The 18084-nt window shown below is 49.8% G+C and overlaps 1 protein-coding gene across 1 annotated transcript; it reads left to right on the top strand.

The window, feature by feature from the left end:
* Positions 1–3093: 3093 nt before the first annotated feature.
* Slc22a14 (solute carrier family 22 member 14) lies at positions 3094–17585 on the top strand. The gene is made up of 10 exons (XM_035444243.1): positions 3094–3603; positions 4484–4587; positions 4744–4888; positions 5801–5919; positions 12499–12619; positions 12856–12953; positions 13212–13426; positions 14661–14769; positions 16559–16753; positions 17303–17585. Exons 1-10 carry the CDS (start codon positions 3094–3096, stop codon positions 17511–17513), a joined length of 1827 nt encoding a protein of 608 aa, XP_035300134.1. The 3' UTR covers positions 17514–17585.
* Positions 17586–18084: the final 499 nt, after the last annotated feature.

Below are 18084 nucleotides of genomic sequence, written 5' to 3'. Positions count from 1 at the left end.
CTGCTGTTGGAGGATCCGAGTTCTGTTCCCGGTTTCCACACTGGGGGGCTCACAGCCCAGCTGCAGCACATCCCGCTCCTGCTCTGGCTTCTGAGGGCGCCTGCACTGGCACAGACACACGCGTCCACACAGACCCACATACATAGACACAATTAAAACCAACCTGAAGAGTTCGACTTCATCGCCATGTTGGAGCTGCTGCTTCTCCCTGCCCACTTACTAGTGTCTGAAGTATTTGAAGGGGTTGAGTAGGCTCAGATATTTTAAGGAATTCCATTTTTTATATATCTTTAGATAGTAATTATCTGTATTCCTAGTGAAGCCAAATTTTGACATTTTTCTTTTTTCAAAGATTTTCATATTATGTAAATGAGTGTCTTGCTTGCATGGCTGTGCCCCACCCATGTGTGCACAGTGCCCACAGAGGTGTCAGACCCACTGGGACTGGAGTTGCAAGCTGCTATGTGCATGCTGGGAACCAGCCCTGAGGTCTCTGCAAGAGCAGCCAGTGCTTTTCACCCCTGGCCCCCTTAGCATTTATCTTTGTCGGTTAGTAACTTAGCTCTGTCAACTTTCTTATGATTACTGCACCAAATGCAACTTTCCCGTCCCTTTACTCTTTGCCTTTTCTTGTCCTTGTGTCTTCTTACAGGGTGACCAAATTGTCATCCACTTCAAGACACTTTTTATAAGAGGAAAGGGCCAAGGTGAGTTCCTATGCCAGCCCAGAGGACATAAACAAGGTATGCTCCCAGTACACTGGGAAATGCTTATCACCCCTTTAAAACATGACATGTATTTGATTTTTTTTATTTTTTAAGTTATTAACATTTTAATTAACATGTAGTAATTACATGTGTTTATAGAGTACAGTATAGCACTTTAAAACATGTATGCAGAATGTAATGATCAGGTCAGCCATTAGCATATCCACTATCTCAGACGTAGCATTGCCTCTTAGCATTGGGAATATTCAAAATGCTATTAGCTGCTTTGAAATAGTCCATTGTTGTCCACCATAGTTATTGTGCTGTGCTAGAGAGCATTAGATGTTATTAATCTTTGATCCAACTGTAGCCCTACCCCTATTAACTATCATCTTCCACCCTTGCCCCTGGCTCTGCCCCTCCAAGGCTCTGGTATCCACTACTTAATTATTTCTTAGAGATCAACTTTGTCTTCCACACAAATGAGAACACAGGATAATTGTCTTCATGTATATGACTTCTTTCACTCAGCGGGGTGCCCACCTGCCTATCCATGTTTCTACAAGTGATGACATGTTGGTCTTTAAAGTCTGAATGATATTCTATTGTGCATATATAGATAGAAGAGAGACAGGTAAATTCCATCAAGTTAGGCTCATTGCTTCTGTGTCCTCCTAGTTCCCAGTTGGCAATGTGAATCTTTAGTCTACCCCAGCTCCTCATACACTGCGTCCAGGCTGGCTGTACTCTTCACTCTCCTCCAGCTGTGCATTTGCCCGTCTTCTCTAGTGGTGATTAAGCATCCTTCCTTGTCCCTGGGGTCCTAAGACTTCATTATAGTTGTAAGACCCCCGGAAGCTCAGGCCTCCAGAATCTTTTCCCAGGACTGCGGCCACCCCAATCATCATGAGGAGGCTGAAGCTTTAGTGAAAGGTAGACGTTTAGTGAAAGCTAGAGAGCAGCCGCGTCCCCCAGGCACAGGTGTTTTTAAAGGCAAAAACCACAAACTTAGGGAGGGGTGTGACCAGTCATGGGTTCCCAGGAGGCCCTTTGTCTTGAGGAGAGGGCTGGGAATCAGATGACCTCCTGACCCACCAGTTGTAAAACCTGCAGACCTCAGGATATGCTTATCTTGCTTGAGCAAATGGTAGCTATCTCTTTGTTTCACAGGGACCCTTAATTGTTAATGATTGACACATTGGCCAGTGGGGCAATCTGTTTCCTTCATGAGCCCCTTGGGGAGGTTGGCCATCTGGGAATTCTTGGTACCCAGTTATCTTATGGCCTTGTAAGGGAGTAATTGCTGATGGCTGGTAAATTCCAGGCACTAAGTCATAGTAGCAGCCTTGGTCAGTTTCTGTGCTAAATTTAAGTCTTCCATAGTGTGTCTAGCTGCTGCTGTGTTTAAGAGAAGCATTGGGTTTCCTGAATGCTTTGGTTTATGGTTTTCTAGTTGGAGAAAAATGTTTCTATTTGTGGCCCTTTCTGTTTCTCTGTAGACTTTGTGTTTAGACCCATCCTAACTTCCACCTACCAAATCCTTTTCCCTCGCCACATGCTAGCTATACATGCCAGCTCACTAACTCTCAGGGTTAACTTTCCCCTTTAGTATTTTTATTTCAAACACCTTTTGGCCTGTCTTATGCTCAGACACTCATCATCTGGCCTGTGAAGTGTCTGGTCATCTCATCGTGGCTTGTCTTCTCAGGCCACAGTCTTTGTTTGCCATTGGTCTTTGTGAATCTTGCAGCCTCATCTTGCAGAATGTTTCCACAGAAAAAGTAGCTGAAGCCTTTCCAAACCATAGCCTCTTCAGTGCTGCTGAAGAATTTTGGCTGTAAACACGGGGTTAGGCTTAGTTTCTGCTCCTTACTCCATCCCAAGGTAGTGTCCTGAGTATTGCTCCCACCCCTCCCTGCCCTCACCTGCTGTACCACTTTGTCTCCATGTTCCTGTCAGCCTCCCCCGCTTTGGTGTTCTATATCCCAGCCTGGCTCCAAGCCATTCCTCTTGGTTCCCAGGCCTTTGCCGATCCTGATTCGGGTGTTTATTTTACGTCATTACATATTTATGTATTTGAAGGAGGGAATCCCTGACGTTATCTGCTACCTTGGACAGTCTAGTGATGGTTCAGGTGTGTGAGCAATTTGTTGTGAGGCAGCTGTCGGAGAGCTCATGGCATTCTCAAGGAGAACATTCTCTAGAACACTCAACATGTCCATTGCACTAAACGTGGGGTGGTTGAGCCGGCAGGAATGCATTACACAGACTGAGAGCCTTTGGAAGGAGAGGAAGGGACCATGTACTCACTGTCCCTTGGCTCCCATCCTGGGGTCTGATGACAGGAAACAGTGACAGGGGACTGACGGCATCCTTTCTTGAGCAGATGGAAGATCACCATTCCAGGCCAGCATTCGGATACCAGAATGCCAGGACCGCAAACCGGAATGAGGTCTCCTTCCCCTCCCATTCCTGGTCCTTGGAGATGTTGCTACGCAGACTGAAGGCCATCGATGCCAAGAGGGAAGACAAGCTGGCCAGTGTTCTGAGCGCCGTGGGGGAGTTTGGCGCCTTCCAGTGGAGGCTGGTGGTCCTCACGTTCATCCCCAGCATGCTGTCATCCTACTTCTTGCTCTCTGATCACTTCATGCTCACAGCCCAGAGGCCTTACTGTAACACCAGCTGGATCCTGGCAGTGGGCCCCAATCTCTCCTTGGATGAACAGCTGAACTTGACTCTGCCCCGAGCACCCAATGGCAGCTTCCTGACATGCCTCATGTACATACCTGTGCCGTGGGATCTAGATTCCATCATCCATTTTGGTCTCAATTATACAGAAACTTGCAAATTTGGGTGGATCTACCCTTATGCTAAGACACGCTCTCTGATCAACGAGGTATGCTTTTGTCTTGTGTTGTGTTGACTATGGCTACCCAGGAGAGGTGGCACACTCTGCAGAGTTTCACCAGAGAAGGAAGGTGGGGTGCCGCCCCCCATCCCTGGTCCCTGCGTTTCTTAGCCAGGAATCCAGAATGCATCTTGGCTTAGAGACAGGCTTGCCAACTGTCCAGAGAATTGCTTCTCGGGTTGTGGCCCTTAACTTCCGGTCACGGGAAACCCCTTGGGCACTTTGGGATGGGGCACAGGTAGCTGTGTGTAGGGTGTCTTTATTCTGTTCCTCTGTCTTCTTTCCAACATCTGTCAGTCCTTGGATCCAAGCCTGGGTTGAAGCAGTAGAGTACAGAGCAAGGGAGATGGGTCAGAAGACAACCAACAGACTGCACAGAAGCTAGAGAAGGAAAAGAAAAATCTTGGGTTGGGCTTTTCTCACAGGGCTTCACACCCTGAGTTGAGGCTTGGGCCCTTTCAGCACAGAGCTGTCCATGGGAAGGAAACTTGGAGCCCAGGACCAGTATTTGTGCCCAGGCTTAATAAGTCCCACCAATCCCCTTTCTTGCCCTGTGTCTTCACTTCTTCTCTCCAGTGTGAGCTACAGGGTCTACCAGGTGCTGGGCAGATAGGAAGGGCCCAGGGGTAGCAGAGTTACATAGAACTACCTGTCCCTTTCCCTGGGTGCTGTCTGCCTAAGGCAGCCATTCTCAACCTGTGGGTCACAACCCCTTTAGAGGTCAAACAACCCTTTCACGGGAGTTGCAGTTTTAGGAAGGTTGAGAACCATTGACCTAAGGGTTTCCCTCTGGGCTGAGCTCAGTCTGTGTTCCCGAAAGGATAGGTCTGTGTGAGGGCTGTGACCAGTGCCTTTGTCTCTCCTACAGTTTGACCTGGTGTGTGGCAATGAACCAAACATGGAGAACATGCAGACCGTGTTCCTCGCGGGCATCTTGACGGGGTCTCTCCTCTTTGGGTTCTTAAGCGACAAGTGAGTCTCCGCCACTGATCTCTGGGATGCTCTGCCAGGGGATGGCACAGCCCACCGGACTCTGAGTCTCAATCTGGGGAAGACAAAGCCCTGTGGTAACACAGAGCCTGGCTGGGAAGTGTGACCCTCTGTGACTTCTCCTCCTTACATCCACAGGATGGGCCGCTATCCAACCATCCTGGTGTCACTGCTGGGGCTCCTCGTCTTTGGCTTTGGGGCTGCCTTTGTGAAAAGCTTTTACCAGTACCTGTTCTTCCGCTTTGGTATGGCCCAGGTAGCCGTGGGCTATGCCATCAGCAGTGTGTCATTAGGTGACTGACTCTCAAGGGGGAAGCTGGGGTGGAGAGGGATGCAGCTCAAGAGAGGGCAGGAGGCAGATCTATCTGGGAGGGACGGGCCAACAAGAGCTTACGGGGAGACAACAGGCCTCAGGGAAACCCAGTGGAGAAGGAGTAATAGGCTCCACTCTTGGCTGCCCAGAGGTGGGAGAGAGTCAGAAGGGAGGGCTCTCGACTCTCATAGAATTCCCTTGTACCCCTCATGCTCCTTGTGTATCTTGCACCTTGAGAATCAAGGGAGCTGCTAAGCCCTTGTATGTGTTGTTTATTTCATCCCTAGCCTTAGAGTTAGCCAACTTGTTCAGGACCACGCAGCAGGAAGGAGCTGGGGTCTACGCAGGCCTGTGTGATGCTAACACCTCCAGTGTGGTTACACCCATACTTAGACTCAAATGCCCGAAGTCCCTCATTTTCTAGGGGCTCTCTGGCCCCTCTTCTCATTGGGAACATGCCAGAGCATGGCCAAAGGGAACTAACTCTCTACAGAGCCTTAGCCCAAGGAGACCAAAGCACTAATATACTCTAAGCAAGTGGCTCCTTGTCTCAGCATGCGCAAGACCTCATGAGATGCCCTGAGCAAGTTAGGCAGAAGTTTTAGAGGGGGTGGCTGGGGGCAGAAGAAATGGAAGGGCGTGTGTAGGTCTGAGGAGGTTCATAAAGGCACTGGGGGACATGGGGACATTCTAACTCTGAGAGGTATCTGAAAATATGGATCAGACAGAAGAGATTTTGTCTGGTCTGAACTGTCCAGGGCTGGTGGGCATGCCATCCAGCCGCATGGAAGACTGAACTGAGCCCGGTGTTGTCCTCGTGTTCTCTGCACAGTCATGGAGTGGCTGGTGGGTGATCACCGGGCCCATGCCGTGGTTCTGGAGCACTGCTTCATTTCTGTGGGCATCATGCTCCTGTCGGGGTGCGCCTACAAAATCTTCCACTGGCGGCTGCTGTTCCTGATGGGCGGTGTGCCCATGTTACCTCTCATCTCCAACATCTGGTAAGCAAGCCCGTGCAAGGGCAGACACAGGATGGGGCTCCCAGGTGGAAATGGAGGGGGCAAGAAGTGTGTGGGACATGTATGATGACTGAGAAGGAGCCAAAGGCCTTCACCACCCTCAGAGAAGAGCCTGAAGGAAATGCCACTGGGGTATGAATCAGAAAAGCAGGGGGAGTGACAGAGGTCCAAAGGCAGGCAAGGGTCGGGGTGAAGAGGTAAGACTGACAAACGTGGGATGGCCTCCCGTCACCTTCTTGAGGTGACCTCACTGGAGAAGGGCCGGAAGCACAGCACAGGGGATGGAGGGGATGAGCAAATGGAGGCCCCCCAAAAATAACCCCTCAGGGGAAAAGGAAAAGAGACTTTGGTCAGCTGAGAATTGTTCAAGCTCTTTGCTGTTGTTAAATGTGGGGTACTACAGACAGGAATCTGAGGGGTGGGGCTGTGAAGGTACCACTCGTAGCGAAGCTGGCAGGAACAAGGAGGGGACAACAGTGTGCTGGCTCTGTCTGAGGAGAGGGGAGTCGAGGCTGAGAAGGAGCTATGAGACTAAAAATGAGCTAAAAATCTCCACAACTCTGATGGGCATCAGGAAGTAGAATCGAGGCTTCAGGCGGTGGAGATAACATAGGAAACCTGGGTGAGCTGGGACCTCGGATGTGACCCCAGAGCTCCGGACTGTAGTTGCCTGCACCATCCATAAGTATAAAAGACAAGGCGATGAGTTACAGCAGGGGCCATGAAAGTAGCTTGGGACCTTTTGTATGGCTCAGATGGGACAGGTATCCTGGAACTCGGGAGTCACAGGATAATGAGTGTTACACAGCTCAGTTGGAAAGGTATCCTGGAGCTCCAGAGCCAAGGAAAACCACAGGTCACAGTAAGCGCAGCCCCTCAAAGCCCTGTTTCAAGGGGGGCTTCCCCAGTGTATAGCTCTGCTCCAGCAGAAAAGGGCTTCGCTTGCGAAGTTGTTACAGTTCGGCTCCAGTCCCCCGAGTGTAACAACTCTGCTCTGTCAGGGAAAGTTTCCCCTGACAGAAGTGTTACAACGTTGCTTGCTTTGTTCGACTGCCCCTCCGCCCCCCACTCCGCCTTCACTCAAAGCTCCTTCAGGGATTTTTCTCTCTCCTTTCCTGGACACAGGGTTTACATAGTTTTTCCAGGGGGCGGGGATTGGCCCAATTTGAATCCCTGAACTGATTGGCTAGCTGTCCTGTTCAGGGATTGGTTAGTTTTCTCCATGGGCTTTAGGGCCAGCTTGGGCTCTAGTTTCAGGGCCAAAGTGTGTTTCTTTCACTGTTCCTTTTTAGCCTTTTGGCTCTAGTTTTAGGGCCAGGGTGTATTACTTTCACTGGCTCTGATTCTAGGGACAAAGTGTGTTTCTTTGGCACTGGTTTCAGAGTCCCCACCCCTAGGGTCTGTTATTCTTTTGCTTAAATTAGAAATTTGAGAGGTGGACATGGATATAGAGAGCACATTAACCAGTTTATTATAGGGTGGGAGAGAGAGAGAGAGAGAGAGAGAGAGAGAGAGAGAGAGAGAGAGAGAGAGAGAGAGAGAGACAGAGAGGAGAGACAGAGAGGAGAGACAGAGAAGAGAAGAGAGGAGAGACAGAGAGGAGAGAGGCGAAGAACGGAGCAGGGCAGAGAGTAAGAGAGGAGAGAGAGAGAGAGAGAGAGAGAGAGAGAGAGAGAGAGAGAGAGAGAGAGAGAGGTTGACAGCCGGAAAGAGATGGAGAGAGGAGAATAATGCTGCAGGTTTAAAAGGGGAAGCTCACACACGTGCACTGAGTCCCCTGTGCAGCCCTATAATGAGTGACGTAGCCATGATGTGGCCTAGGTATCTGTCTGAACCCTTCAGTGTCCAACCAGCACCTGAATCTTGACCCCCAGTGTCTGACCTGCAGCTGGACCCCACCCCCAGTGTCTGACCTGCAGCTGGCCTCATAGGAGTCTAAGAATCTACACTAACATTTCCAGTGGTGACTGGCTCACTGGCCACACTGTGGGACACACTCTATTTAGTTGTTTCCTCCAAGGATCCCAAGGCCAAGTCTAGCTGTGACACTCTCCGTCAAGTCTGGAGGCTGGAATTCTTGCCTTTTTAAAATTACTTTTCTTGAGATTATAATATAATTACATCATTTCCCCTTCCCTTTGCTGCCTTCTTGTCCCCGTTTGAAGAACTTCCTCTCGGTCCCCAGGTCCTTCACTTCCTCGGCCTTCTTTGTGCTGTGAGAACTTGAGTCCAGGACCCTCTGAGCTAGGGCTGCCTCCCACATTTCTCTAAACACACTGCACAGCACGAGGTCTGGAGTCCTCTGGGAGACAGGTCTCTGAGCCATGATGGAAAGATCAGTCCACTGTGGGCAGCAGCATTCCCTGGCCTGGGACCCAGACTGTATCAAAAGGAAAAAGTACAAACATGACATGACCAGGAGCCTCAAGTTCCTGCCATGGTAGACCCTCCTACTGTGAGACCCTCTTCCTTAAGTTGCTTTACTGGACATTGTACCATAGCAACGAGAAAAGCCCTGAGATTGAATGGCACTGTGCAATCTAACTGCCTTTGTAACCTTGGGATGGGTCTTGTAACTTTATAAGTTCCCGGAGGGGTCTTCCAAGAAAGAATGTTTTGTTTCAACTTGGAAGACATGGCAACAACAGTGAGGGTGGTTGTATTCATTACAATTCCCATTCCTGTGGCAAAATCCTTGCCAAAACAATGGAAGGAAGGAAGGAAGGAAGGAAGGAAGGAAGGAAGGAAGGAAGGAAGGATTGGTTTTGGTTGACAGCTACAGGGTACAATTCATCAGGACATGCTAAGGCCGCTGGCATGTTGCATCCAAGTCAGTCCGTGTGTGTGTGTGTGGGGGGGAAAGGCTTGTCTTCAGCTCACCTTTCCCTTTTTATTCAGTTCAGGAACCAGACCCATGGGACAGTGCCCACATCTAGGGTGGGTATTGCCAGCTCAATTAACCTAATGTAGAAATCCCTTTACATACACACACACACACACACACACACACACACACACACACACACACACACACACACGGGGTTATCTCCTAGGTGAACAGGTGATGTTAACTACCACAGGGGATGCAAGCATTTAGAGCTTAGTACCTTCTGAGTTAGAGGTACTCCATCTATGTCCCCCTCTTTTAGAGAACCTGTTTTTTGTTTTTAAGTTTTATTTTACGTGTGTGAGTGTTTTGTCTGCATGTCTGGGCACCACTTGCCTGCCTGGTGCACACAGGAGGCCACCCTTGTTCTAAGAGAAGATGTTAGCAGCCCATGACCATAAACCTAGTTATCTGCTACATATTATGTTTATTTTGTTGCCACCACTGTGGGCCAAGCTCTGCTGTAGGTCACTGCAGCCGCTTGGCTTCATGACCCTGGCTGTAAAGCACTACGTACTCTCCAACTTGCCCACTCTTCTGCGGTGTTCCCAGAGCCTTGGGGAGGCTTTTGAATGTATATATTCCTTCACTTGAGCCCGAGGATTGGCCCACATAAGCTACAGCCAGTGTAGGCTGTAGCAACAGACACTTATTCTCAGTCATTTGACTGAGTCTCTGCAGTAACAACCACCCAATGTAGAAAGAAATTCTCCTTCAGCTGTGGCATTCAGCAGCAGCGCAGTCATAAATGCCTACAGAACAATTTGGCAGGCATGTTGTATTGGCTTAACAAAGCGGTAGTGGTAAGGTCCCCATTGGAGCTTACCACTTCCCGAGCCACAAGTTTCTGTCTGATTACTGTAACCAAACATGGGTCCCCTCCTTCAGACTGAGCATTAAGTCCAACATGGAGGTGGTTGGTTGCATCTGTGACTGCTGTGCCCCTCTTATGCCAGAGCCACGCTGATAAACAGCTTAGTACTGAGCAAGCGGATTGGTGATGGCAGTTCTCTCCCAGGAGCCTGCATAATGCCCTCAAAAACTATGATCACTCACCAGTAAGGAGGAAGCTCACAGCTCAGACTTAGCTCAATTTGTTTTCCTGACACCAGAGCATGCGGTATCTTTGGCGTTAGGGAGTAAGCATCCTGTTTTGGCAGGCAACTGTGGCAGTAGCAACAGCCTGTATGGTTTAGGAGGCTTCAGAAACCTCCCTGGGCAGAGCAGTGGCCTAGCTCTGTAATGTAAGGTTTGAGCTATCTGACAGAGATATCTCCTGTCACTCCCACCCTGTGCTTGCTCTCCTCATCATCCAATCTTTCCCTTGAGTTTCAAGGCTTCGAATCCCAGGAGGGGCTTCTCAGCAAGGATGTAATTTATAATCTCCCCCTTACGATACCTCAGCACATAAAAACAAAATGCCACCTGTCTCTGTCTCCCCTCTTCTCCCCTTTGCAACTTCTCCACTCGCTAGAGGCAAGTTCCCTTTGGACAGGCAGCTTCGCTTCTGTTGCATGTCCTGCAACCCATCTCAGCTCTGTGATGGGGGAGGTCCTTCTGTGTATATGATTCTTATTGGTTGATAAAGTACCGTTGGCCAATAGGGAAACAAGATAGGTGGGACTCGGAGTCAAGGAGGATTCTGGGAAATGTAGGAGAAAGCACAGAGTCACCATGTGAGCCCAGGAAGACAGGATGCTTCCACTGGCGTCCCATAAGATAAGTCTTATAAATATATAGATTTATGATAATTAGGCCAGCAGATCAGAAATTCTAGTCATTGGGCAAGCAGCATTTGTACCTAATATAAGTCTCTGTGTGTTACTTGGGACCTTAACGTGGTGGCAGGCAGAACTTGGGTGGCCCCCGCAGAAAGCGCCCACGTGGCTGCAGGGCTCGGGTGGCTTTGGAGTAAAGACTTACTGTAACAGAATGGTGTCAGAAGCAGGGATCTGGCCACTGCAGCCCGCCCTGTGGAGCTGCTGTGTGGCCTTGGAGCAGCTTCCATGTGCTCGAACTGTCCCGTGTTCTTGGGGGTTGGACTCGGCACTCCCGAGATGGCCTGCAGCCCTTGAGAGTTCTAGGGGTTAGGATTCAGAGTTCTCGCCGCCGAGAGCAGCTTTCTTGCAACCCTCATAATTAAGGTCTTGCTACGTCACTGGCACGCCCACACCTGTGCCAGCCCCTGATAGGGCATGGCTAACATTTCCCCCACAGCTCTGTGCCACTTCCAGGGGCCACACATATTTTCTAGTCCACTGGCCTTTGGGGAGACACCCTGAAACCACGTCTGTCAAGGAAGGAATGCCAGCACACACCACATGGAACAAGATGGCTGTCCCAGGATTTCCTCCAGGGATGCCCCCCCCCCCCATGGGTCGTCTTTGCTGCTGTTTGTAAAAACAAATATTGGATGTAGGGGTGTGTGTGTGTGTGTGTGTGTGTGTGTGTGTGTGTGTGTGTGTGTGGCTATGGTGCACATGTCTGCAGGAAACAGACAAAAGTTGTCAGTTCCCCGGGGCTGAAGTTACAGGCTATTGTGAGCCACCTGACACTGCTGCTGGAAAGTGATCTTAAGTCCTCTGCAAAAGCCGCATGCACCTTTAACCATGGACCCATCTCCATAGCCCTCTACTGTTCAGTTCTTATTTGTTTGCTTGTTTTTTTCCTTTTATTGAAGATTGACTTTTTTTTCTCACATAATATATCTGCTTTTTTTTTTCTTTTAACCTGAGTCTTGCTTTGTAGTCTTGGCTAGCCTACTATTACTCTTATGTAGTCCAGGCTAGCCCAAACAAATTGCAATATTCCTTCATCTCAGTCTCCCAAATGCTGGGTTTATAGGTGTATGCCACCATGCCCACCTCTCATTGTTACTGTTAAGTCCCTGTTGTGCAAGCATCAATTATTGTGTACTCTTTCTAGAGAGATGTAAAAAACACATTTAATCACCCCTAGTAATGAAAAGACCAGCAGACCAAAGAAAGGTTTATCAAGTCCAGTTTGGCAAATTCATGAGCTTATTGTCATTCCTTGCTGCACACGGGCAGCCCACAGACAGGTGTATCACCAAGTACACCACCCTTAGTCAGGTTTTTACCTTCTGTATACTTCAGCATTTCTAAGACCCTGCTACTACACAGCAGTGGGTAGAAGGGAAAACACTAGAACGTTCAACAGCCATATTACCACCTTCAGAGCAGAGTTAGCTGTTGTAGTGTTAGTCCTTTTCATTTTGTTGCCACAACCCTGGCCCAAGGAATGCTTGCTGTAGGTCACCACAGCCATTCTGCTTCATGGCAGTGGTGGCCATGCCAAGCCTGAGGGCAAAAGCTACACTATAGCTCTCAGAGAGAGGGCAGGCATGAAGGATGAAACTCAGGTGTGTCCTTGAACCTAAGAGCTGAGAGGTGATCGGGGTAGTAAGAGACCACAGGGTAAAGGGATCAGGGGCTGGGTACTTCCACTGTGCATCAGTGGGGGTTGTGGAGGCTAATGTAAGAAGGGCTGGCTGCCATAAAGGAGCAGAAGGCATCTTGAGGTTGGTGGTGGCCTTAAAGGTTCCTTGGTCACACACTGTTACAGATGGCCACAGCTGAGACATCTCAGCTGGAGGGCCACTGGGCTTTGGGCCACCCTGGAATTCTGAAGTAAGAGAGAGGTGGGCCACACAGGGTCCTCCGAGAATCCCCACGGTGGCTGATGGTGAAAGGGAAGGTGCAAGAGGCCAGGAAGGTGCTGTGCTATGCAGCAGAGGTGAACAAGAAGACCATACCTTTCAATCTACTCAATGAGGTAAGAGGCTTCGGGCCAGGAGTGAGGCCAGGGCTGGAGACCATGGGAAGGCCTCTTCCCTCACCGTTTCACGGGGCCTTAGTCTACTGCTTCTGAGTGACGACAACAAAGCTAAGCCCTGCCTGCCAAGGCTAGAAAGTGGCTAGCACCGTGGGAGGGGCAGGTCTTACCTGGTGTGTGTGGACGGAGGGCAAGCTGGGGCCCCTCTGCCTTTGGCTGGTCTTGCTGTCTTGTAGCTGCAGCTGCAGGGAAAGAAGGTTAATAAAGCCTCCATCCTGGACTTCTACACCAATCAGCACCTTTTCAAGGTGGTCTTATCCATGGCCTGCGTGTGGTGAGTGTCCAGGGTGAGCTGCAAACTGAGGGGCGGCATGGAGGTTGGCCAGGCCTAGGGTCATGTCTCTGTCTCTATGTCGTTCCTACAGCACACCTCTCTGCCTCTCTCTGTCCTGTTCCTCCTGACACTCGATATTCCTTCCCTCCTTTTCTTCCTCTTCCCGCCCCTCCCCCCTCCTCTTCCCTTTTTCCTTTCTCTTCTCCCCCTCCTCCTCCTCCTCTCTCTCTCCCTTGCTATCTTACTGTTTTGTTCCAGGTATACCGTCAGTTACATCTATTTAACACTGAGCCTCAAGATGAAGGATTTGGGGATAGACAACTACTTCAGACAAGTGATCCCAGGCATTATGGAAGTGCCAGCCCGGCTGAGTTGCGTTGTTCTCCTGGAGTACTTTGGAAGGAAGTGTAGTCTCTACCTGAGCCTCACCCTAGCTACCGTCTTCTGTTTGTTTCTCCTTTTCCTCCCTCAAGGTACAACATGCCAGGAAGGCTGCCTCCAGACCTCTCACTTCTTCAAGTTCTCCCTAGTTTCTCTTATCTTGGCTGGCCAGCTAAGCACACACAAGTTGACTTCCTGCATGTATCATTTGCCCTCCCCGAGGAAGCCCCAGCCCCCAAGACAGCATGTACCCACATTCAGAGGCCCCAGAGACAAGCTCAGGTTATCCAAATAAGTTATCCTTAAGTGTGAGGGCAGGTAATCTCTGTGACCCCATTCCAGCCCCCACCAGAAGCATATCTACTGAGTGAGAAAAGACGGTGGCAAAAATCTTCTTTTAGCTAACCCCGCCCCGTGTTTGCAGCCTTTGATTGATGGCTAGGATGATCTAATTGAACACTGGTGATTGCTGTATTGGACCCATGCGATAGTCTTTCTCAGGGGCTCACTGCCTGGCCTCTGGTGCTCAGTATTATCTCCAGCATTTCAAAGATCCCTGGGCAGTCACCACGGCTCAGTCTGTGGGCTGGAGTGCATAGAGCTGTGGTGCCCCACCAATGGCCAGTGCCCACTAGGGGGGCTGCAATGCATGTTTTCCTAAAGAGCCCCCTCTGTCTCTGAGAACGCCTCCCAGCATCCCCCCAGATGTCAGCAGATACTGATTAGTTACAACAAAATGAAACATTTTTAGGTTTCTACAGCCTACTTTATTGTTAGTGACACTATTGTTGCTGTTAAGCCAAGCACTGAATCCAGCCAGCAGATTTACAGATCTCATGTGTGGGCAAGAACTAGGGATAGGATTCTGGAGATAGGAGTCTGGGGGTTGGAGACGTGGCTCAGTTGGTGAAGTGCTTGCTGCATGGACATAAATGGCTGACTTTGAATACCCTGCACTCGTGTCAAGAGCCGCAGGACAGCGCTGCCACACTGGGGTCTTGGGGAGAAAGAGATGGCAGGATCTCGGGTTTGCTGTCCAGCCAATTCTGCCGAATCAGAACGTTACAGGTTCACTGAGAGACCCTATCCCCCTAAATAGGGTTTGGCCTGCCCCTACCTCTGTCCAACTCTCCCCCTGTAGTAACTTCAGGACTGGCTGGGCCCAAGCATATCAGCCCTTCCTGTGCTGAATGTCTGAGTTTGCTGGCTAGGTGACCAAGTGGTAGTGTGGGCCATTCAGCTGCATTTGGGAAGAGACCGAGAGAAGGCTGGAGGGCTCCAAAGGGAGGGTGGCCCAAGACTCAGGGCCACGCTGTCTTCACTCAGAGCTGAGGTCAACAATAATCTTGATGATTGTGCTCGGAGAGTTTAGCCTGGCTGCCACTGTGACTGTGTTCTTCATCTACACCGCTGAGCTCCTTCCCACCGTCCTCAGGTATGGAGTGTTCCGGGCTGAGGGGGGCAGGGGCATGGGACAGTAACAAGCACGTGTCAGGAAACAATCACTTGTGTTAAATGTAGTTCGAATGGATTGGCTCACCCAGCTATCATCAGAAAACAAAACCCGAAAGATATCTGTCATTGACCTCCGTTGAGTTGACAAAATCAAAGACATAAAGAGCCCTTGTTCTAAGTTGTAGAGCAGGTAGTGGGGCTGCAGTTTGTGCTAAAGGTGTCTTAGTTTCTTTTCTGTCACCATGACAAACGTAACTTAAGGAAAGGGAGTTTATTCTGGCTCTCAGTTCACAGCAACAGATCACTATGGTGGGGCAGGCAAGTAACTCAGTGCACGACAGCACAGCCAGGAAGATCCCTACACACATGCACTGTTTACTCCCCATGCACGCATGCACTGTTTACTCCCCACGCACGCATGCACTGTTTACTCCCCGAGCACGCATGCACTGTTTACTCCCCACGCATGCATGCACTGTTTACTCCCCGAGCACGCATGCACTGTTTACTCCCCGAGCATGCATGCACTGTTTACTCCCCGAGCATGCATGCACTGTTTACTCCCCATGCACGCATGCACTGTTTACTCCCCATGCACGCATGCACTGTTTACCCCCCATGCACGCATGCACTGTTTACTCCCCATGCAAGCATGCACTCTTTACTCCCCAAGCATGCATGCACTGTTTACTCCCCGAGCATGCATGCACTGTTTACTCCCCGAGCATGCATGCACTGTTTACTCCCCATGCACGCATGCACTGTTTACTCCCCAAGCACGCATGCACTGTTTACTCCCCGAGCACGCATGCACTGTTTACTCCCCGAGCACGCATGCACTGTTTACTCCCCATGCAAGCATGCACTCTTTACTCCCTTTCTCCACTTGCACAGTACAGGGTCCCTGCCAAGGGGACAGTGCCACCTATAGTGGGTGAGTCTTCCCATCTCAGTTAACTTGATCCCTACAATCATGCTCAGAGGCCAGTCTCCCATCTGATTCTAGACTTTGTCAGATTGACAAAGAATAACGAACATACATAGGATCTGCCTCCAGCCCCTGCCTGGCACCTTGTCCTCATGTGTTTTCTATCACTGTGATAGATCCAGGACCCCCGGCAGTTTGGGGATGGAAGGCTTTGTCTCACCCCACAGCATACCTTCATGAAGGGAACTCAGGAGAGGCACCTGGGACAGGAACTAAATCAGAAGCCATGGTGGAGTGCTGCTTCCTGGCTTGTTCCTCAAGGACTGTTCAGTTTTCTTTCTTACACACCCCAGGACCACCTTCCCAGGGGTGACACTGCTCACAGTGAGCTGGTGCCTCCCACATAAGTCAAGGAAATGACCCCACCCACTTGCCTGTATTCCAATCTGTCTCGGGCATTTGCTCAACTGAGGCTCTCTCTTCCCAAATGACTCTAGGTGTGTCAAGTTGACCAGCCCACACCAGATGTCTGGGATATGTTTGGGTCACCCCGAGGCTGGAGCTCCTGTTAAGCCCTGGGCTTTAGCCCTTCCTGATATGATCATATGCCGTTACAATGTATACACAATTAGTAACTCTCACTCTCAATATCCAAGGAGGAGGCCCAGGAGAAATAAACTACCTTTCTTAAGTCATTGAGGAACTAGGCTCTCCAAGGTCACACACTGGGCTGGAGAGGGTAAAGAGCAGAGTATACGGTCTTAGGTGGCATCTCCCTTTCACTGTTCCCCATCCTCTGAGCCTAAAAAGTCTTGTAACCCAGCTCTGAACTCACTTTCAGGTCTACAGGTCTGGGCATGGTGTCTCTCGCCTGGGCGGCTGGAGCCATCACAGCTCTAGCAGTCTTCAACCAGGTCAAAACACAACTGCCCATCTTCTTCTGCTGCCTGTCTTGCGTTGTGGCCTTGTGCTTTGCCTCCTTGGTGCCAGAAACAGGAGACCACCCTCTCCGTGATAGCATCGAGTACAGTCCAAGGTAGATGAGCAGGGTCCCCTTGTCTCAGGTCTGGGCACTGAAGAGTATGCAGACACTGTCCATCTCAATAACAAGAGGGCCTGTGGCATGAAGCTCTCCCTGTTCAAAGCAGCATCCCACATCTTCTGGATATGGTCACTTGCCTGGGTTCGGCTCAAATTCTCCCTCTGTTGGGCTTTCTTTGCCCATGCTTCCTCTCTATGCCCCACCCCATATGCCTATCCAGATTGGGGCATTGTCCTTGGAGATGAGGAAACTAAGGTGAGGTAAATTCACTCCATGTTAGGACCTCTTCTCTTAAAAGTTTTATGAGAAGATTAAACCCACATTGTAAAAGGTCCAGCATGTGGCAGGTATTCAGTGAAAGCCAGTGACAAACATGCTAAGACATACTCCAGAATTACAGGAAAGAGAGGGGTCTAGTTGGGGTTGGGAGATGGAGTCAGCCTGATCTGAAGAGACTGTGCTTAGCTGAGGACCTAGATGAATGAGAAAACCCATCTCTCTCAGAAGAGGTCCTGACTAATAATGTCTCATGATTTTTCTCAGCACCCAAAAAGATTCTACTGAATCCAAGAGGAAAAACCAGGACATTGCTTCAATGGTAATAGATGAGGAGTCAATGTCTGATGTTGTGAATGATGAAGTGACAAAAAATACCATTCTCAATGCCCTGCCTCTAAAATCAGAAGCAGGCAGGTTCTTCAACACAGCCTTGGAGAAACTCACCAACAAAGAAGTACTCAGTCTAGATCCCTGAGGACCAGGTTCCCCAGAACATTTTGGATTTGAGTTTGCTTGCTGAGTGGAGCAGCCATGGATTTAAGGCCTCGAATTCTAGACCTAGCCTTGCATGTGGACAGTCTGTCCTTCTCCAAGGCCAGTCCTCAGGATCCAAAAGTAGCCCCTTCTGGAGGAGGAGCTAAGTTGTGATTCATTCCAATAAAATGCCATGTTGGTCTTAAGACGGTTAGGTCAAGGTTGGCTGTGTCATGAAAACCAAGAGGCTGTGGCCTAGACAGGCATGGGGTGGCGCTTACATAGGCAACCAAGGCTTTTGGGGATCTTTGGCTAAGTCTTCGGGGACAGCAAATAATTCTCTGGATGGAGTGGGTGTGAGGTGGGCAATATCTCTGAGGTCCAGAGACAGAAAAAGGGTCCAATCATACCTCCTAGCCCAGCCATCGGCTCAAGCCCTGACCAAGGACAGGATTCATCAAGGTGTGGGTGGGATTCGAAAGCTTAGCAAGAATATCTCTCATTGCTTAGTGCGTTCTCACTCTAATCCCTTGACATTCCGAATAAGCATAACTTTAAAGATGACTCATCTT

This window comes from Cricetulus griseus, chromosome 4, assembly GCF_003668045.3.
Source record: "Cricetulus griseus strain 17A/GY chromosome 4, alternate assembly CriGri-PICRH-1.0, whole genome shotgun sequence".
Taxonomy (NCBI): domain Eukaryota; kingdom Metazoa; phylum Chordata; class Mammalia; order Rodentia; family Cricetidae; genus Cricetulus; species Cricetulus griseus.
This window is presented reverse-complemented; position numbering and strand designations above follow the sequence as displayed.